Source organism: Plecotus auritus, assembly GCF_963455305.1.
Source record: "Plecotus auritus genome assembly, chromosome: 8".
Lineage (NCBI taxonomy): Eukaryota > Metazoa > Chordata > Mammalia > Chiroptera > Vespertilionidae > Plecotus > Plecotus auritus.
In genome coordinates, this window is record NC_137782.1 from 28,849,911 (window position 1) to 28,872,296 (window position 22,386).

The 22,386-nt window shown below is 44.8% G+C and overlaps 1 protein-coding gene across 1 annotated transcript in view; it reads left to right on the forward strand.

The window, feature by feature from the left end:
• The first annotated feature begins 8,825 nt into the window (after positions 1-8,825).
• ARFGEF2 (ARF guanine nucleotide exchange factor 2) overlaps positions 8,826-22,386 on the forward strand; it is a 95,714-nt gene continuing 82,153 nt past the window's right edge. The window contains exon 1 of the mRNA XM_080683130.1: positions 8,826-9,129. Within this exon, the coding sequence (XP_080539256.1) occupies positions 8,877-9,129 (253 nt within the window). The 5' untranslated portion in view covers positions 8,826-8,876. The remainder of the gene's footprint in view (positions 9,130-22,386) is intronic.

A 22,386-nucleotide genomic window follows, 5' to 3' on the forward strand; every position in this document is an offset into this window, starting at 1 on the left:
AACTGTGACTTAGCAATTTTCTCTTTGTGAAAGAGTGCAGAGGTCAGCAGTCCAGGTGCCCCATGGCTTTCAGAGACCCCGCATCCTGTGTTTTGATGCTCTGGCTCCAGTTAGCACACGGCCTCGTGATCTAAAACAGCTGTTCTTGCTCCAGCCACTGTATCCACATTCTGGCCAGAAGGGAAGACGAGAGGGTGGAGAATGATACGCCCTCTCCCATTTAAGGAGACCTACACATCTCTCTTAACACCTCGTGGCTAGAACTTAATCACAAGATGACTCTTAGATGTGAGAAAGGCAGGGGTGGTTAGTATTTCACTGAGTAGTTAGGAATCTGGCTAAAAATCAGGGTTACATTGCTCAAGAGGAAGGAAGGGATGACAACTGGGGTAGGCTCTAGGAATCTCTGCCTTGGTCTGTCTCTGCTGCTGCTCAACCAAGAACCTCACATGGAGGAGCCAGGCCAGGCTACAAGTCTGTAGCTACAACAGAACAATACTTATCACATTGACCTACAACTGGTTCCCCCAAAATTGATTTTCTCTAATTTCCTTCATCAAATTATTTTGTGTTCATTTCCCCTTTGTACTGGATGCCCACTGGCACTCCCTGGACCCTAATTCCTTCATCTTTCTGCTGTATTTTCTTTCCTACAGGCCCAGCCCAATGTAGCCTCCACACCTTGGTGCATGCTGTTCCTTTCACTTGGAAGGGCCCTCCTTCTTCCTCAGGCTTATCTAAAGGTTAGCTGTGGGGAGTATGTGGCATGCTTTTTGCTACCCTGTTTGGGGGATGTCCCACCTTACAGGTGGAAGGTGGAGTCAGACCTGATCTCTAGTCTCCCTTGCAGCAAGAGGCAGGCGTATGGCCTTGGCTTTGCCAATCAGTCATAACCAGATGGGCCTTCAATTTAGAAGTGAGTGACATGAAGAAGGCACACCTCAAATCCACCTGGTGAGAGTAGCAGAGGGGCCTGCAGCTTTCAGAGACAGCTACAGAAGCCGGGTCCTAGAAAGTGTCTCTCATACGCAGCACTGGCCATTGTGAGCAGACAGCCTGCACTCCAGGGTGGTGGCAGTGGGTCTTTCTGGGCTGTCCAGCAGTTAAATGTGGACATTGCATTTGGTTGTGGAGCCTCCAAAACTGATTCCCTGGCCCTCCTTCTTGGTATATTTTAATAAAATCCTTTTCTGGTTAAATGATCTAGAGTGAATCTGTTGTTTGCAATTAACACTTGTCTGGTACACTCATTGTCTATGTATTATTTTCCTGTGGCTGCTGTAACAAATTGCCTTAGTAGCTTAAATCAACACAGATTTATTATCTCACAGTTCTAGAGGTCAGAAGTCTAAAATGGGTCTCATTGGGCCAAAGTCAAGGTGTCATGAGGGCTGTGTCCTTTCTGGAGGCTCCAGAGGAGAACCTTTTTTCTTACCTTTTCCAGAATTTAGAGCTGCCCACACGCCTTGGCTCATGGCCCCTTCCTGCATCCTCACAGTTAGCAATGGCATCACTCCGACCTCTGCTTCTGTCATCACATGTGCCTTCTCTGGCTCTGACTCTTCTGCCTCCCTTTTAAACTTATAAGAACCCTTGTGATTATATTCAGCCCAGCCAGATAGTCCAGAATAATGTTCCCATGCCAAGATCCTTAATGTAATCCCATCTGCAAAACCCCTTTTGCCTTGTAAAGTAACATATTCACGGGTTCTGGGGATTAGGATGTGGGTATCTTTGGAGAGCCATCATTCTATCCCCACAGTTGGGTTCCCCAGAAGCATGTCCTAAGACAAGGATTTGGGTGCAAGTGGTTTATTTGGGAAATACCAGTGGGAGAACAGGGAAGGGAAGGAAGCCACTACGGGGTTTGCCATCAGGCTAGTGGTCACTGGGGACCTCCGGGAGACTGCAGAGCATGCCCCAGAGCTGTAAGTTTATCGTTGGGTGGCTCTCCCAAGTGTGACAACCCACTGGCACTTCTGGTCTTCCCAAGTTTGGCCAAGCACACATCTTTGGCCAGAGAAACCTCTGAGGCTGAGAGTCTGGCATATTTAAAACCAAAGCAAGTTCCAAAGCAGCATGTGGCAGACACAGTGCCCCCGCCATATGCCGGCTGGAGGAGGCTGCTTTCCATGGGCCATGGGACTCAGCCAGCCTGTGTGCAGGACACGGTCTCAGAGTCAAAGTCCCCAGAAGCAGCCCGTAAGCAGAGATGGGTGGGGACTAAGTGAATAACTACCCCAGTTCCCTCATCCCTCGCTGGGAGAACTCTGAGGCACGTCTACACTGACTCTGGGTTGTCCAATGGGCTAGAGCCCCAGATGCCCTTAGTGGTCACTGGCTTGATGTCACACCTTTGCTGGCTGCATCCCCGCTCCCCTGCTGCCGTGTCCTGGGTTCACCTCCCAAACACACTCAAACCCTTGTCTCAGGATCCTCTTCTCGGGACAAGCAAACAACAAAATCCCACACCGTGGTGTCTTAACTATTTACATCGAACAAGTTAACATTTCTAGTGCAGTGGGGGCTCGAGTTGGGGCCTCATAGTTGGGGAAAGCCTCAAATGTAGACTTTGGAGCGTCTCTCCAAAAGAGGTTATGTACATCGCCATTGGATTCTGCTTGTGTGTGTACATGTGTCCACCGCAGACCTACTGACAGGAATCAAGGACACTGCACTTGAGTTCTGCCTTAAAGTAAACACAGAAAGTAAGTATGTTTCAAAGGGAACAGTGACACACAGAGGCACTCTGGGAGCGGGCGGGTCATCCAGCATGGCCAGGCGTATAAAGAGTCTGTGTGCAGTGGGAAGAAACCGAACTGGCAATGGGAAAGGCCAACGGCAGGCTCGGCCACAAGGGCCTCACATGATGGTGCATGTGACCAAGTTGAGACATTACTCAGAGGAAAGCAGGAGTCAGAGCAGATACTGTTCGTTGCCAACTTTACTACTTATGACCAGGTTCAGCTGCAAGAGGTAGGGAACCGAAAATAAAAGGTGCTTCTGTCTACCTCATGTACTAGTAAAAGTCCATCGGTAGGCACCCCCGAATGTTAGGGACCCAGGGGCCTCCTCTCTTGTTGCTCTGCTGAGGAAACTTCTGTGTCAAAGATTGCTTGTGGTCCAACGAGGCTGCTGGACACAGAGGGGTTTGGGGGAGGGGTTGATGGATAAAATACAACATATTCCGTTAAACTGCAATTATTTCTATTTCAGGTAAGCTGCAAATACTTTTAAAATATAACTATGTCCCAATGATTGCATGAGACATACTTAGACTAAAGAAAGTACTTATTATTTACCTGAAATTAAAATTTAACTGCTGTAACAAATTACCATAAAGGTAGTGGCTTAAAGCAACACAAATTTATTCTCTCACAGTTTTGGAGGTCAGAAGTGTCAAGCCGTGTTTCTCGTGGAGGCACTAAGGGAGAACCCATTTCTCTGCCTTTTCCAGCTTTTAGAGGCTGCCTGTGTTCCTCAGCCTGTGGCCCCACAGTCACTCCAACCTCTGCTTCATCATCACATCTCCTGACTCTGACCCTCCTGTGTCCCTCTTATAAAGACCCTTGTGATTATATTGAGCCTACTGGATAATCTAGAATAATTTCCCCATTTCAAAACCCTTAACTTAATCACAGCTACAAAATCCCTTTGCCCTCTAAGGTTTCTGGGGGTTAAGATGTGGAGATCTTTGGGGACCAAAGACTGTGCCTACCTTAGAAATACACAAGTTGTCCTCCAAATAACTTGCTGATTGAATGATTAAATCATGTGGACTCCAATCCTGCCACCTTCATTATTCATCCATAAACAATTACTAAACACCTCCTATGTGCTCTGGGTATAGAACTATGAACGAGACAACATCTCTACCTTCGTGGATGCACATTCTACCTGGAGAAAACAAGATGGCAAGTGAACAAACTCACGTGAAAACAGACCTTTCCTTTAAAAGGTGGAGCCTAATTCTTCTCTCCTTGAGTGTGGACTGAACTTGTCATTCATTTCTAAAGCAATTATATGTAAACCAAGGGAAAACTGTATTTTGTCTGGAAGTTTACCAAGTTTTGTTCACCATTTCAAAACCACATCACCACCATTTATGCCAAACATGGTTGAGTCGCCAAAACAGCACCACATCTGTAGGGTAAGCCACTTCAGAGACTAGGTCATAAAAATCACGGTGGCTTCCTATGAGTGCTCTCTCTCTCTTTCTCTTGGGTCACTCGCTGTGGGGAAAGTGAGGCGCTGCGTCAGGAACACTCTCAGCAGCCCTATGGAGGGGTGAAGAACTGCGATCTCCAACCAACAGCCCTGTGAGGGAGCCACCTTGTGAGCGGCTCCTCCCGCTCGGGTCAAGCCTTCTGATGACTGTGGCCCCAGCTGACAGCTTGACTGCAACTTCATGAGAGATCCTGAGTCAGAACCAACCTAGCTGCTCCCAAATTCCTAACCCGCAGAAACGATGAGGTCATAAATGTTCTCTTTCAAGCCACAAAGCGTTCAGGTAATTTGTTATGCAGCAAAAGACACCTAATACACAGATAAACACACACCACCATCTCAAGTTAAATTTAGTGCAACAAATGAAGTAAATCAAGATGATGTGGAAACAAGTCGTGGGAGCAGGGGTGATAAGACTGGGAAGTTAGTGACAGCCTCCCTTGCCAGTGACCTTGAGCTTCGAACAGAATGGTGGAAAGGAGCCAGCCAGCAGGGCTTTCCAACCCCAATAGACACCACAGTGGTTTTTATAACCACTAGGCCTCCATTAACTATTCAAAAATGAAATTCATAGGCAATTAAATCTTCCTACACACATCATTTTTTAAAAAAAGATAATGACCTAACAAACAAAGATGAAACAAAAGGAAAGCAATGTATAAATTGCAAATTTTATTGCGATGTATAAATGCTCAGACACAGTTCCTCTAAGGGATACAATAAAGCAGCCTGATGCAGGAACCTAAAAGGAGAATCCCTTGAATGGTGACAGCTACGAAGCAGACTTACCAGGGTGCTGTGGCGGCTGGAATAAATGGCAGTGATGTGGTTTTGAAATGGTGAACAACAGTTCCAGACAAAACACAGTTTCCCCTTGAATTACAATAATAGTTGCATTCCTGGAAAATTCATATATATTAAAACAGGATGGGAAGTGCTTTGTGTTTATATGCAAAGCAGATGTAGGTTCTAGGTTTAGATTATTCTTAATAGGTTTCTCCCCTACAGGGATGCCTAGTCCAGCCACGAGACACGTGTAAATCTTTGCTATTTGGGATTGTCCCGCTCTCTACAGGATGTTGTCAAGCATTCCTGCTCCCCTCCCCCATCATAACAATAAAATTACTCCCCCCACAACATTTCAACATGCCCCAGGGAGTGGCACTGCCCTCACTGAGATGCACTGATTGAGAGGAATAGAGATGTTTCAGCCAAGCCCTTGATGGAAACAAAAAGGGAATCCAGTGTGGCTGAGAGTCCTTAGGAGGAAGAGAAGAAAAGGGGAGAGAGAGGTTCAGGCAGAGAATTCAGCCAAGGTGAGATACAGGTATCCCCCGCTTTTCAAAAGTTCGCCCTCCTCGGCTCGGCTTTTACAAAAGACCTACACTGGGCCCTGTTTTCCTTAACCAAAAAAAATCTGAAAAGCAAAATGAGAGCCATTATAGAGGCAGTGCACACCCTGAGCAGTGAAAGTGACACCACCAAGCTCCTCCCCCGGGAACCACATGCAGCAAGCAGCTCAACATCAAGCCCCAGAGCTTTGAACTGTCTGTGAGCATCTGTGCTTCACCTCCATTTATTTTGTGCATCCATCATCAAGATGTATCCTAAGGTATCAGAAAAGCCTGAGAGAGCTCTAAGGGTGTTCTGCTTAGAGTAAAACTGGACATAATTAAGTATTTTGATTGTGGTGAATGAAATAAAGGCATTGAACTTGCCTGTGTTCACCATTCATACTACTTACACACAGAGAGAGAATCTTGAAAGCTGCCGAAGTTACTACTGGTTCTGCTAATAGCAAGGTGGTTGCCATTAGCCAGCATCCAGTAATAGATAAAATGGCAAGTCTATAGCTTGAGCGGATTGACGGCTACACAACATGTGGTGTTCTACTAAGTTATCTGGGAAACACTCAAAAAATTTCCCATATAATTTAGTGGTAATTGCGTCTTTGCCTTATGCCATTTCAGCTTACAGAAGGTTTCATAGGAACGTTCTACTTCCAGCTAGCCGGAGAAACTTTCCCTCAGATTCCATTCCAAGGGCGTTGGGGAGTCGTGTAGGGTTTTCAGCAGGGAGTGACATAGTTTGACCTTGTTGTGGGGGGTGGCTCAAAACCTGTTACTCAGGGGATTGCACTGCACTTCTCTGAGAGTTTCACACATTCAAGCACTCATTCATTCAACACATAAGGATTAAGGGGTGTCTCATGCTGTGTAACAAGCTACTCCAAAATGTAATGGCTTAAAAGAACAATCATTTGTTGTTTTCTGCTACTCTGTGGGTTGGCTGGGCAGTTCTGCCGGTTTCACCAGGATTACTGAAGCTGCTTTATTCAGCGGTGGGTCAGCTGGAACGCCTGGGCCTCTCTTCGTGTGCTCTTTCTTCCAGATGCTTCCTGAGCATCCAAGACTTCTTGATGCCTAGGCTCTGGACCACACACAGCCTCACTTCTATCACATTCTATTGGTCAAGGCAAGTCACAAGGTCACCCCAAGAGGGTAAAGAAGCAGATTCCACTTTTTAACAGGAAGAGCTATAAAGCCACATTTACAGCAATGGAATTCATGCCCATGAAACATTCTACCTGGCTCTGGACCTGGCCCTGGGGATACAGTCTGCCCTTCTGTGGCCTATACCTGGCAGACCACAAACAAGTCAACAAGTTAAAAAGGTCAGAAAATGCAGTGAAACACATCAAGTAGGGAAAGCGGAGCTACTTTATTTTTTAATTTTTTTTAAGTTCATGTGGCTTTGCACTTTTTAAAAAAATATATGCTTTCATTGATTTTTTTTAGAGAGAAAGGAAGGGAGAGGGAAAGAGAGAAATATCATCATCATTCAGCTGCCTCCTACATGCCTCCCACTGGGGATCGAGTCAGTAACCTGAGCATGCCCCACAACTGGGGATCGAGTCTGTAACCTGAGCCTGTACCCTGACTGGGAATTGAACCCGTGACCTTGCCATGTATGGGAGGAAGCCTAAACAACTGAGCCACATGAGCCAGGGGGAGAGGTGGCTATTTACACAGGGAGGGCCTCCCTGAGATGTTTGAACTGAGACCTGAGCATCTGAACATGCCTGCATGGGAAGTTTCTGAGGTTTCCAAGAAAGACATATTCTTGCACGAGCCCAAAGCACCATGGCCCCACTTAGGAGAGGATGGCAGTGTAAAAGAAAGGGCTCCAAGGAACACCACCTGCAGTGCTGTGACATCACTGGCAGTGGGATGGGGGGAAGGTGCCCTAGGGCCAGGGTACATGTCTTCTTATACTCATTTGCAGCTGTGTGACACTGGTGACCTCTGCTGCTGCTTCTGTCAGACATCACCTGGTGCACTGCACGGGGAGGAACCACACGTTTATGAGAATAAACGGACACATTCCAGAGGGCTATGCACTTGGGGTGGCTCTTACTGGCTGCAGTGTGCACAGGTGTGGCCCTAGATACACAGAAGTTCTCCATACTAGATGCCAGGCGTCAGCTCTACTGCGCAGACAGGAGGGTTGTGCGGAAGGTGTGTGTCTTGCCAAGAGCACGGAGAAACCCTGTTTTGGAGAGTGTACATGAATACCTGTCTCTCTTTCTCTACCTTCCCTTCATTTCTCCTTCACATCCACTCATCAAACCCTTCATTTCCTTTTCTCTCTCCATCGCCCACCATGCTTTCTTTTTAAATTTTTTTTAAATTTTATTGTTTAAGGTATTACAAATAGTACATATGTCTCCCCCCCGCCCCCCACTGACCTTCCCCTGGCCTCCCCTACCCCCCTGGCACTTGTCTTCGTCCCCCGCCCCCAGTGTCTTGAGTCTGTTGGTTGTGTTTATATGCATGCATACAAGTCCTTCAGTTGATCTCTTACCCGCCCCCCCAACCTTCCCGCTGTAGTTTGACAGTCTGTTCAATGCTTCTTTGCCTCTGTCTATTTTTGTTCAACAGTTTGTTATGTTCCACCATGCTTTCTTTTCATCCTTTCTCACCTCCTCCCACACCATTTCTTTTTTCCTTTCATTCCTCTTCCCTTTATCCTTCTCAGCTCTTTTCTTCCTTCTCTGCTCTTCTCCTAGACTCTCCTGTTCCTACCTCCTCCCTGCCTGCACGCCTTCACTTCCTCTCACCCCATCTCCACCTCTCCCCCTACTTCTCTTACCTTCATGCCTCCCCTCCTCTTCTACTCCCCTGGCTTCCTCTCCCTCCTCCTCCTCTCGCCCCTTTATCACCTCCCTCACTCTCTAACCAATCCTCTTTTTTCCCAAACTTTTTCCCCTTCCTTCCTCTCCTCCTATCTCCTCTCATCTCCTCTCCTTCCTCACCTCTCTCTCACCCCTAACTCCACTCTCACGGTCCTCATGCCTCTCGGTCTCCTCACCTTCTTTTCTAACACCCGCATCACCACCTCTCCTGTCTTTCACGTCCTTTCTTCCGCCCTTCAGGTCCCTACCGGCCTTCGCCCACTTGCACTCGCCTCCCCACCTTCTTTTTTCCTTCCTTCCCCCACCTTTGCCCCGCCCCTCCTCGTCCACCTGGCCCCGCCCCGCCCCAGCCGTAGGCCCCGCCTTGCCGGGGTCACGGGGTCGACGGACGCGCGGCCCCGCCAGTCACGTGGTCACGTGACGCGATCCAACATGGCGGCGCAGTGGGGCCGCGATGTCGCTTCCTGACGGGGCGGCACGGACGGACGCGGCGGGTGCCGGCCGGGACGCCGGGCCCGCAGCCTCGTTCACCTGCTCGCTCGTGCCGCCAGCCCGCGGGGCTACCAGCCCCCGCCGGGCTGGTGCCATGCAGGAGAGCCAGACCAAGAGCATGTTCGTGTCCCGGGCCCTGGAGAAGATCCTAGCCGACAAGGAGGTGAAGCGGCCCCAGCACTCCCAGCTGCGCAGGGCCTGCCAGGTGGCGCTCGGTGGGTGAGCCGCTCCGACCCGGCCCCGCGCCGGCCTCCCCACGTCGGCCGTTACCCCACTCGCCCTCAGCCCGGCCTCCTGGGCTCCACCTCCCCCCGACCCCGAATCCCACCCTGCCGTCCTGCTTCTATACCTCGGGGGAGACTGATGCTCTGGCACCTCGGGAGGGACTGGCCCAAGGTCACCCAGCACGTTGTGGTGACCGCCACGGCAGGCTCTCCAGCTTCCAATCTTAGGGCACTTGCCACGACTCCTCGGCGTCCTGGTTCCTGGTTCCTGGTTCCTCCCCTCACAAACTCACAAGTAGTCCTGGCCTTAAGTTTGTTCTTCACCCGGTTGGGGGTTCTGTGTGAGCGGAGCAGGTGGGAAGGGCTGGTTCAGGAAAAACCCTGAGGCTTGCTTTGGAAGTGCCGGGTTGGAGAACGTTTTCCTTTCATTTGGGGATCTCCCATAACTCCCTTCCAGGAAGGAATGGAGAGGGTTATTATCCTGCGTCTCCCAGGTATTGTGTGGAAGAGACTTAGTCTGGGCGGTCCACTCCAGTAGAGGGTAGGTGAAGACAAAGACACTCGTCTGTTTTATTCACTTCTGGATCTCCTGCACCTGCAACAGTGCCTGGCACATAGTAGATACTGGTTGAATAGACCCCTAGTTACGGAAAGAGGGAGAGAAAGCTAACTCATAACTAGTTAAAACTTTAATAGTTAATTCCAACATCACCATCCTCTTTTTCAGTTTAAGTCAACAAATATTCGTCAGATGTCCACTGTGTACCAAGCACTGTGATGGGCACTGAGGATACAGTGGGGAACAAGTCAGACAAGATATTTGCCCTTTAAAGAGCTTATACTCTAATAGGGGAGAGAAAATAAGTAAATAAGAAAATTAATGAGACATCTTTGAATACTAATAAGTACTTTTGTAAAAATAAAAGCAAGATGTGATAATAAAGGAATACTTTTTTATTTTATTTTTTATTGACATTTTACAGAGAGGAAGGGAGAGGGATAGAGAGTTAGAAACATCGATGAGAGAGAAACATCGATCAGCTGCCTCCTGCACACCTCCCACTGGGGATGTGCCCGCAACCAAGGCACATGCCCTTGACTGGAATCGAACCCGGGACCCTTCAGTCCGCAGGCCGACGCTCTATCCACTGAGCCAAACCGGTTTCGGCAATAAAGGAATACTTTTGATAAGGTGTCAAGAAAGTAATCCTTTCTGAGGAGGTAACATTTGAACTGAATACTAAAAGGCAAGAAGCATCCATGTGGAGTTTGGGAGAGTTCTGGGTGGTGAGGATCAATACAGTTGACTAGATCTGGCTTCACTGCCCCTATGTCTTTGGTTTGGAATATGTAAAAAGACCTATTTTTCCTAACAAACTGAGTAAATGGAAAGTTTTCTTTTCTGCAGAGTTTGAGTTTGCCATCACCTTTCTCACTTTATCTGGCTCAAGGTATAGTGCTGAGATTCTTCTCTTGGGGCCTGGGAATGGGCTTGTGAACTTTGCACTTCTCTGGGAAGAAGGTCCATGGCTTTCATCAGATTGCCATAAGGGTCAGACTCCCTCAAGGGTCAAGAACGATTGATATAGAGGTTGTTGTTGCTTAGATAATCTTGGAGGAATTTACTGAGATTTAGCCTAGTAAAGCTTTTCTGTTCAGAAAACCAAGGCTAAGTGTTGGATATCGTTTTATCAGGAATGCTCAGTAAGCACTACAAAGCAGTTTGTTAGTTAGGTCAAAAGCCTGGTACTTACAACTCTACTTGGGAATCTGCCTGGATTCTATCCTGTCACTATTACTTTTAAGTGTATTGTCATACACGATTCAAAATAGTTACTTGGCAGAAAAGTCTCCATTCCTTCCTCAGAAAACAACATGTAATTTTCACCAAATTGTATATCTCATTCTTGGAATCTACTTATAAAATGGATCATAAAGGGCCATAACATTGAGAGCTTATTAGACATTTTTGGATCATATCTTTCTTCAGAAGTTCAGATTTTTCCAGCCCAAATTGTGGAATGCACGTTCAGTGTGTTAGTAGTGAATGTAAGAAATAGCCTGTAAAGGAAGTAATTCGACCATAGGTTAAGTGAATAGCAAATTGACACAGTGGCTCATCGTCATAAAATTGAATAGTAGGAGCTATAATGAGACCTATGCTTAGTGTTAAGTTGAACCAGCCATCTTGTTTAAGAGAGCAATTGTGTGTTACTGCTGTTAAATAAAAATGACCGTTTTACTTATAAACAGTAGAAAACATATAGCAAAGTACCTGGTGAGATTTCACTCTGCATCTCAAGACACAGTCCTCTTTCCAGTAAAAGTAGCCAAAATGAGCCTGTGTATAAGAAGGGTTGCAATGTAGCTAGTATTTTAGAGGTTACCATGTGTGGATTATTATTAATTTTTGATAAGAGGAATGTTAAATGACTACTCAAAGTCGAAATGCTTGAATGAGACGAGCACTTAACAGAAAACAGCTTCTGTGATATGAGTCCAATTGTAGCTTGTCGGGAGGGGAGAGGGGCTGCTGGACAGGGATTAGGAGTGTGTGCTCTAGACTGGGTTCCCTTGCCTTCCACTTGTTATCTTTGTGATCTTGAAGAGATCTACCTTCCTCGTAGGGTTATTATAAAGTTAGTTGACATGTGCAAAGAACTTGGCATGTAGTAGGTGCTCTATAAAGGCTTGCTGTTATTACTTATGTTTATTATTTTAAGCTACAAACCACAGAAACTATAAGTGCTCTGGCTTAATGTAGTATATTAACCTACATTGGTTCCTCATTCAGCAATGGCTTTTTGCTTTATTTGGTTTGTAGGTGCAATAAATAAGAATTTAATTACATGACAAAAAGATTGTGTTTATTGCTAAATAAACCCAAGGAAGATGGGGTAGTTGTCTCTTGTAAAAACTATGATGATCAAGATGGAAAAAGTTTGGAGTAATCTCACTGATTCATCTCCACTAAATGCCAAATGCATAGATAGAGACTCCCACGTAGGAGTTTGTGTCCTTCCAGCCTTTATCTGGAGAAATCAAAAGAGCCCATCAGAGTATTCATCACCACAAGGACATTGTGGCTCTTTATCATGTTAACAAATTTTTGACATATAAGTAATCTTGAACCTTTCAGCCCCCTGTTGGGTAACATAATTATATCATTAAACCTCCCTTTCATGTCGTATTTAAGAGCCATTTTTCCCCCATGATCTCACCTTAACTATATTTCTACTCTTTTTTATTTTTAATCCTCACCTTAGGATATGCTTATTGATTTTAGAGAGTGAGAGAGAAATATCAATCGATGCCTTCCTTACATGCCCTGACCAGGATTGAACCTACAGCCTAGGTATATACCGACTTGGAATCGAACCCACAACCTTTAAGTATATGGGATGACACTCCAACACATCTGAGCCACCTGGCCAGGGTACCTGCTCTTGAACTATATGGAGTTTGCAGACTTGACAAGATAATTGAGTGCTTTTAAATTGGGCATAGAAAAATTTGTCTGGAAATCTGAAAAACTTCAACTGAATTGTTCTAACAGTACTCTACATATATATGAGATACAGTATCTTATTTAATAATTTAATATGCACAAATGGCCAAGTAAGGGTTAAGTGTTATAAAATTGCTAACTGTCATTATTCTTAGTCATTATCAAGAATATGTAAAGCGAATAGTAAACATACCTATATGTTTTTCAAATGTAATTGAATGACTTTTAAAAAATTGAATTTATTTTTTAGAGTAGTTTTAGATTCACAGCAACATTGCAATAAAGGTACAGAGAAGAATTCTCACATAGCCCCTGCCCCACACATGCATACCCTTTCCCATTATCACTGTCTCTCCCCAGAGTGGTACATTTATTACAATTGATGAACCTAAGTTATCATTAATGTAGTCACCCAATTGAGTGACTTTTTAACATCACATGTTATGTAGTAACTATGATATCTCCCATGTACTGAGCATTTCTTATGTTCCAGGCATGGTGCCATGAGCTTTACATGCAGTGTAGTTCTTACTGTTATCCTCATTGAGGCCCAGAGAAGTTGGCCAGCATAACTCAGCCAGTAACCAATGGAGCTGGGGTGTGAACACAGGCAGTCTGGCTCCAGAGCCCAAGAACTATTACTACCAATGCTGTATTGTTTCTCCATATAAAAGTTCTTGTACATGAAGTCTTTAAACAGTTATTAGAAAGCAGTGATGTTTCTGTGCAAATAAAGTTTTGTGTTTGTTTTTTTTAAATACATTTTATTGATTTTCTACAGAGAGGAAGGGAGAGGGATAGAGAGTTAGAAACATCGATGAGAGAGAAACATCGATCAGCTGCCTCCTGCACACCCCCCACTGGGGATGTGCCCGCAACCAAGGCACATGCTCCTGACCAGAATCGAACCTGGGACCCTTGAGTCCGCAGGCTGACACTCTATCCACTGAGCCAAACCGGCTAGGGCAGCAAATGAAGTTTTGATAAAAGTTACTGTAAGTAAACCACTCAATAAGTAAAGAGACCATATTTTCTATAATTGGGATGTATTTGAAAGGCCTCTAGTGAAAAAGATCACAACTATTTTTCCTGCAGGGTTTTACTGCATAGGTCTTTGGTTTACTTTTAATTTATGGACTAATGAGAAGACGTAAATGAGGGTAAAGAGCTGGTTTCCCATAAGTTTCATTTGAGTTATGAAGTTCTAATAATTTATGACATCTCTCTCTCTTCATCAGCAGTAAACTCCCTCATATTAATTCTGGAGTTGTGGCCTGTAATTGATGTCTGTCTTTGGGTCCAGTAGGGAAAGGGAAACCAAGGCCCAGAGAGCAGCTTGCCCACATCTGCACAGCCAGATGGGGAAACAGCTATATACAACACAGCTCTAGCCTGACATAAATGATAAATTAATTTTTAGATTTTCTACTTAACTGTTAAATATATGGGATTTAGAGATATGTGGCTCTTTGGAGAGCTTAGCTTGAGCTGTCTTGATGGCACGATGATGGTGGAAACCAGACTGGAGTGGGTTGAGGCATGAGTGGGAGGTAAGGAAATAGTGAGCTCAGACAACTCTTTCCCAGAGTTCAGCTGTGGTGTGAAGGGGAGGAGGAGATACGGATCATGGGAAGTTTTCTTTCTGTTGTTTTTGTTTTTTGTTTTTTTAAGATATGAAAGATTTGTTTAAATGTCATTGAGCAGGAGCCAATTAAGGGAGTACATTCATAAATCTTAGTTGTATATTAATATGCAAAAAACATTTAACATTTATACATCCATCTGATGGTAAATTGCTTTTTCCTCCATATGATGATGATGATGTTCTAATTTTGATGTGTTCAAAATAACTATTTTCACTATTAGGAAGAACCTCAGTGCAAAATTTGAAAAATATAAATTAAAAAGTCCCTAAATTGTCATAGCAGATATAGTAAGGCTTTAAATTGATATATAGAATAAAATATTTAATTTTAGCAAATTCTGCTATTTTGATTGGACATTTTGTTTATGAGTGCTGTATATATAAAAGTTCTGAGGAATAACAGGACTCCGGAGCCTGGCAGATTACTCTTTGTTGAAAAGCTTTATAATGATTCTTTGGGAGGAGGTCATCTCTCTGGAAGCAGCATCTAAAAATTGGATTTTGGTTATTGAAAGGTATTTATTTATTGGATTGGTGGAATATTCATTGAGAACTGAGTTTGAAACTTTGCTTATTCATTAGTCCTGTGAACCTGGGCTAATAGGTTAGCTTTTTTGAGCCTGAGTTTCCTGAGATGATAAAAAGGTGATAATAACTGTGCCACAGGATTATTGTAATGATTAAGTGAATTAATGCAATAAAATTACTGACACAGTACCTGGCACCTAACAGATGACCTGCTAAAATTCAGAGGCATTGGTATTACCATATTTAAAGGAGAAGGAGCTAAATGCTTGCTCTTCTCTATCTTCCCTATTCATTGGTTTATGGACCTTTTTGCTGGTCTCTGACATTTGGACACCAGAGAAGCAAGTGGTTGGATGAATTTAGAGCTCTGTCCTGTACTTGTAAATCTCAGGGAAGATTCTGTAAGCAGTGCTGGGAAAAACAGTAAGACCATTCTTTATGGAAAAGAGTGAACTTGTGAAAAGCGTGTACTTAATCAGCAAGTACATGGAGTCTCCTACATAAATAGCTCAGCACTGTATTTAGTTCTCACCATTTTCACCAGGCTGAGGGGCCTGCCAGGAAAATACTTGACTTTTTCCAGCAAGGTTATCTTAGAAAAGAGTTTTTATGTTTGTTCATCCTGGAGTCTTCCTATAAGAAACTTCTTTTGGTTTACTGTCTTGGTTGTAAATAAATCTTTTAGCTTTTTGTTAGGTATTTTATTAGGTTTTATAGATTTATAGGGAGAATAGCCTTCTTGTGCTAGGACATAAAACTCTTAAATTTTCCCTCAGCCCTAGGGAGTGGTCAGTTTATATTTGTTCTTTATATAATTCTTTTTCCTGTTGACTAAACCAGGCTGAAATTCATTTAGACAGTATTTATTTGGGTGTCCACCTGGCGTTATGATGCAAGGAAAATAAAAAAAAATAAAAAAACAAGGACCCTGTTCTGTTCTCATGGAATTTGCAGTTAATGGAGAAGAAGGGCATTGTTCAAATGATCTTGTTCTCTGGGCCATACTAGCAACTTGAGAAATCCCAGGAATGAGAGAAGCCTGGTCCTGCAAGGGAGTGAACAAGAAGTGAGGGAAAACTTTTCTGAGGAAGTCTGGAGATCTGAATGATAAATAAAAATTAAATAAGTCAGGGTCAGAGGCATTTTGGCAGTATGGGGAAGCAGCATGTGCAAAGGTCCTGTGGCAGCAAGGTGGTATACCTGTTAAGGAAACTAAAAGATATAACTATATGCAAATTTACAGTTATAAAAAAAAGTCAGGGGAAGAATGTTTGAGGATGAAGTAGGAGAGGTAGGCCAGGGCCCTTGGAGATCATTGTGAGGAGTTGGACTTTTAGACCAAAAGCAGTGAGACAACACTGAAGAGTTCTAAACAGGGAAGAAGGTGATAGGATGACCAGTTTTGTATTTTGGAAAGACCACTTGGGACATTGTGTTCAGAACATCTTAGAGCAGGGTTGGGGAACATCTGGCCCGTGAGCTATGTAAGTCCCACAAAATCATTTGGTCTGGCCCTGCCAAGGCATTAGGGGTGAGTTAATTAAATATTTGACCAAATATAGCAGGCTAATTTTTAAGTTGATAGTTTTGTATGGCCTGCGTATGATGTTATAAGTATCCAAATGGCCCTTGGCAGAAAAAAGGTTCCCCACCCCTGTCTTAGAGGAAGACCAGACGGGTTGACAACCATCCAAATGAGAGATGTTAGTGGCCTGGACTTGGAGTGGTGACAATAGAAATAGAGCAAAATGAATGGTTTTCCCATTTGCTTAGAAGGTAAAGCTAACAAAACCTGCTGATGGATTGGGTAAGAATGTGAGAACAAGGATTGCTAAGACTGTTAAGTTTCTAACTCACCCAACTGGATGGATGTTGGTTCCGTTCTTCAAAATGGGAGTGTGGGAAGATCATCTGGGAAGAGGAGGGGGTCAGGGATGAATTGGGACTTGGGTGTGTTGAGTATTACCTGCCTTTGAGCATCTAGTTGGACAGGTGGAGTGGGAAGTGGATAGATATATGAGCCTGATGTTCATAAAACAGGCTTGGGCTGGAAATCGAGATTTGGGAGTCATCAGAGTCTGTGTGGGGATCGAAGATATAGGTGAGGGTAGATGACCTGAAGAGAAAGAGAGTAAAGGGAAGGAGAGGCATGGGGAGCTAGGGCCTGAGGAACCCAGCCCGCTCTGGCTGAGTAGAGGAGGGTAAGTCTGGCAAGAGGCAGAAGGCAGATGAGAATGTGTGCTGAAGAAGCATAGAAAATTTCAAGAAGGGTGAGGTCAGTAACAAGGTCAAATGTTGCAGGGAGCTCAGGTCAAATAGAGACTGGAAAAATGCCTATCAGATTGAGTGGTATGTGGGTGAATTTAGTTTGAGCTGTTTTGGTGGTGCAGTGAAGTGAAAGCCAGGTTCGAGTGGGTTGAGGCATGAGTGGGATGAGGAAATAGACAGTGAGCACAGATAACTCTCTCACATGGAAGTTGTATTGTGTAGAGGTGTGTGTGTGTGTGTGTGTGTGTGTGTGTGTGTGTGTGTGTGTGTGTGTTTTAATTAATTAAAGGTAAAAGCTTGAATTGTTTCAGTGTCATTGGGAAGGGAGCCCGCTGAGGGAAAAGGTTAAATGCAGGAATGAGAAAGGACAATTTATTCGACAAGTATTGAGTGCCTACTCCATGCCTAGGAATTCCTAGGTACTGGGAATTCAATAGTGAAGAAAACAGGCAAAAGTCTCTGGTTATAGAGTTTATATTCTACTGAGGAAAACCAATAATAAATGGACTGATACATAATATGTCAAGGTTGGTAAGTACTGTGAAGAAAGATTAGAAAAATTAGAATAAAGTGAAAAAATAAAGCAGATAAGGAGATACAGAATGATGAGGGGTAGGGATGACAGTTTTAGGTGGTGAGGGAAGGACTTAGGTGGTGAGGGAAGGACTCTGAAGAGGTGACATTTGAACACTGATCTGAAGGAAGTGAGGGGGAAGCCATGTGGCTATCTGGGGGAGAGAGGGCCTTCCAGGCAGCAGGAAAAGTAAGTGCAAAGGTCCAGAAACAGAAAAACCCAATAAGTAGGCTGGAGGCAGGTGATAGAAGGTGAGGTCAGAGGGATGGAGAGCAGGGGGCCAGATCTTATAAAGGTTTCGAGGCCAAGGTCATGATTTTGGATTTTACTCAGAGTGAGATGAGAAGCCAGTAGAGAGCTTTGAGCAGAGGAGCATATATCATCTGATTTACATTCTAAGGGAATCCCGCTGGCTGCTGTGTGGAGAAAAATGTGGGGTGGGAGGGCAGATAAGATCTGAAGCAGTAAGACCAGTTAAGAGGCCGTTATGGTGGTCTGGGTGGGAGTTGATGGTGGAGGCCTGGTCAGAAGTGATGAGATTCTATATAATACAGAAAGCATGAAGTTCCTTGAGAAGGCAGGTAGGGACTGCAGAACTGGAAGGATTGGACACCAACTGTCTTCTAGCAGGAGTGGAGGTGGTGGGTGCAGAAGTAAGTCAATTTGTAGGTTTGCTAACAGGAAGTAGAGGGAGTCTCCTTGTGGCAGCTTCTAATTTCTGTGTGAAGTAGGGGCCACTCCCATCAATGGTGAGTAAAGAGTGGTGATGATTAGGAGGGAGAGATGGGTTGTTAAGGAGAGCAGAGAAATGTGCAGTAGTCATTGTAGAGCGTTAGAGAAGATGGGCTTAAGTAGTAGTATTTAGGGGTGCTGACTATGGCTTTATAGATCCGCCAACTTGGTTTGTTGTCAGAGGTCTGGTTTTTAGGTGGGAACAGGGTCAAAAGGAGATAGTAGTACAATCTAAGTTTGGGATTTTGCCAGAAGTTAAGAGTAAAGGTCAGAGAGAGAGAAAGTCAAGGCTATTGATTGCCTATCATTCAGATAACAATCCTGCTAATGGATTCTGTTCTGGAAAGTGAAGAAAGGGGAAACCTGATATATTAGCCTTGTCAAAGTTTGACAGGCCCAAAATAGGCCTTGCTTGCAGTTGAGTAGGTCAATTGGAAGGAAAGGAGGTTGTGGGCAGAAAGCAGGAAGGAGCTGGAAGTGCCGCCGTTGCACATGGGGACAAGATTCGCAATGTCACCAGCCACACCAGGGTGGTTTAGAATGAAGGAGATCATTGGAGGGGGAGTTGAAGGAATTGAAGGCAGCTTAGAGAGGGGTTTGGCAGGTCAGATGTGTGAGGAGAAGTAAAGGTTTGAAGGGATGTTGTGGGACTTTGCAGGAGCTGACCAGTGATGGCACTGTGGAGCTTGGGAGTAGAGGAGAGAATGTGACTTAGTGCCAAAGTCGCTGATGAATGGGGAGGTGTGACCCAGGAGGTTCATAGATGGCAGCCATGCCCAGAAAGGATTTCCCAGGAAGACCTTGTGGCTTTTCAACTGAAGCCACCCCTCCCCACTTAGGTCTCCTTTCTTTCGAGCCTACTTATTTATTGCTTCTAATTGCCCAGTTGGCCTTTGGGAAAGCAATGCCTGGTAAGAAGTGGAGCAGTAAATGGAGCAGCTGTGACCCACCATATGCTCCTCTTCCTTCACCCACCCTCTCCTCCTTCTCATCATCGACAGGTTCTGGAATGCTGGCTCTGGAGCAGCCAGTCTGGGTGTGAATCCTGACTACACAGTAGCTCCTCCAGGCTGTGGGCAGGTGACTTCACCTCTTGGTGCTCGAATTCCTCACTTGTATGACAGTTAAGGATAAGAGTGCTCTTGCTTCCATGGTTGTGGTGAGGACTGAATGGACACCTGCCACTAGTGAATGTCTGCTGTTTTGATAATGATTTCGGTTCCACTCATTTTCTTTTTTTCCCTTGGCTTTGTCTGGTTCCATCTATGGCACTATAGATTTTGCACTGTTGCTAACTCCTATTTTAAGATAAGAACAAGACATTTATTGACCTCCTGCTGTATGCCATATAGTGCCTTAGCCATTAATCTCACAGTACCTTTCTCATGGGGTATTTGAGAGAAATTACCTGCACCCAACTGCCTAGTCACAGTCTCTAAAGCACATGGGGCTGCCTTTTATCCTTTTGTTTGTTTGTTTGTTTGTTTGTTTGTTTTTGTTAATTCTCACCCAAGGATATTTTTTCCATTGATTTTTGGAGAGAATGAAAGGAAGGGAAGGAGGGAGAGAGAGAGAGAGAAACATCGATGTGAGAGAGACACGTAAATTGGTTGCCTCCCTCATGCGCCCCAACCATGGCTGGGAATTGAACCTGCAACCCAGGTACCTGCCCTTGATTGGGAATCAAACCTGAGACCCTTTATTGCATGGGCTGACACTCCAACCACTGAGGGACACTGGCCAGGATTATCATCCTAATTTTTTAGAGTTGGAAATCCAGATTCAGGGATAATTAATAACCCACCTAGCATCTGTCAGCTAATAGAACTCCATGCCAGGACTTGAACCTATTTCTCCCTGAATCACAAGTCTGTTTTTTTCTTCCCATCATACCAGCCTGCCACAACCCTTTTCCCTGTTCCTTTTCCTGCCTCTTTTTTTTATTATTTATTTCAGAGAGGGAGAGAGAGAGAATCGCTGATCAGTTGCCTCCTGCACACTCCACACTGGGGATCGAGCTTGCAATCCGGTCATATACCCTGACTGGGAATTGAACTGTGACCTCCTGGCTCATAGTTCAATGCTCAACCTCTGAGCCATGCCAGCCGGGCTCCTGCCTCTTTTTTTTTTTTTTAATATATATTTTACTGATTTTTTACAGAGAGGAAGAGAGAGGGATAGAGAGTTAGAAACATCGATGAGAGAGAAACATCGATCAGCTGCCTCCTGCACGCCCCCTACTGGGGATGTGCCCGCAACCAAGGTACATGCCCTTGACCGGAATCGAACCTGGGACCCTTCAGTCCGCAGGCCGACGCTCTATCCACTGAGCCAAACCAGCCAGGGCCTGCCTCTTTTTAATGAGGAAAAAAATATTGTTATCCAGATACATCCAGATCCCTTAGTTGGATCATATGAAACTACTAATATTTGACCATAAAAATGGCACTTTTATGTGGTTCAGACTGGTACTTCTCTCTACCCCCACAGTCTCCACCCTGGTCCAAATCCTCATATTGCTTGCCTCATTGGCTTCCCTGCTTCTTTTGTGGCCTTCTTACCCTTTATCCTCAAAATAGCCAGAAGGTAGGTCTGCTCAGGCCACACTACCTTCTTCCCCAGGCTGCCCATCATCTGGATCCCTGCTGTGCTGAGTGGAGAGGATTTTACTGTTTTTCCTTTAACAAAGAGTGGTTTAGAGAGTGCAACAAGTCCTAATTCTTGTGGGAATACTGAAGTATAAATTAAGAAAACTAAAGAGAATCTGTGAACAAACGATTTGTGGCCACAGCTTCTGTAGTAGTAGTCTTCTCTTTCCTGCTCACTGCGGTTGGCCCTGCTCTTCACTTACCACTGATGCTGCTGCAAGTTACTCTGGCCCTTGTTCATTCTCCTTGGAAAACCAGGGTGCACCTTCACTGTGGTCCTGCCACAGCAGGCCAGGAAAGGGGATTGGGAGACTCCAGAGCCAAGTTGTAAAAGCCTCCCCAAGGCATATGGAGTTCATTAGAGTAATACAAAAACCAGTGTTTTGTGGCATTCACAGTTTGACATAGTGATAGCAAAACCAACGTTTATATTGTTCTGCATTTACAGTTTACAGAGTAATTCTGCCTGCTCATTTGAGAGTCAAGGTACCTAAGAGGTTATGAACATGGACTCTGGAGCCCAAATTTTGTGTTCAAGTCTCCCTCCACCACTTAGTATCTTGGGTCTTGTTTTTTCATCCATAAAATTTAACAGGATCTGGCTTGAATCCTGGCCCTCTGGCTTCTTAGTTGTTCGTTGCTCTTAGGCTGAGCAACATATCACTTGTACAAAACTTAGATGTTTTATCCTCACAGTGCTGATCATAGTCCTCAAAAGTCACTTTTATCCTCTGCAGTTACTTTTTGGTAGTCAGAAAAGTACTTCTTGGATTCTTCCCTACCCCTTAAAGCAAAGATTGCAAACTGGTAGCTCCAGGGTCAGGGTAGCCTGCTAGCCGGCACAACAGTTTTATTTGAGCCGTGTGTGTGTGTGTGTGTGTGTGTGTGTGTGTGTGTGTGTGTGTGTGTGTATTTTTTTTAAATAGAAGAAGTTGCTTTGAATTGCAGAACTTTCACTTTAAAATCCAAGTCAAAACAACTGGCACTTCTAGGCTCAGGGTCTCTAGAGGTATCAGTCAGCTGGAGCAGAGGTGCTGCTGTACCCTTAGCCCTGTTGGGTAGGGAGGGGTCCTCCCTGCCCTTAATGTCCTACACCCACCCATCTCTCCCCCTGAGGTTCCCTACCTGGTGGCTCCCATAGGCCTTTGAGTGTGTAATCCCTGCACTTGATTTTATAACCATGGGTACCTCAGTAAGTAGCAATCCTGATGATAGGTTCACAGATTGGTGGGTTGGCACCAGCGGCCTTCCAGAACAGATTGTTTTAAAGCTTATAGGTTATCAGGGACTCTAGCAAAGGCCTAATTCTTTCAGAAACGTTTACTGACTAAGCTTAACTTTAACA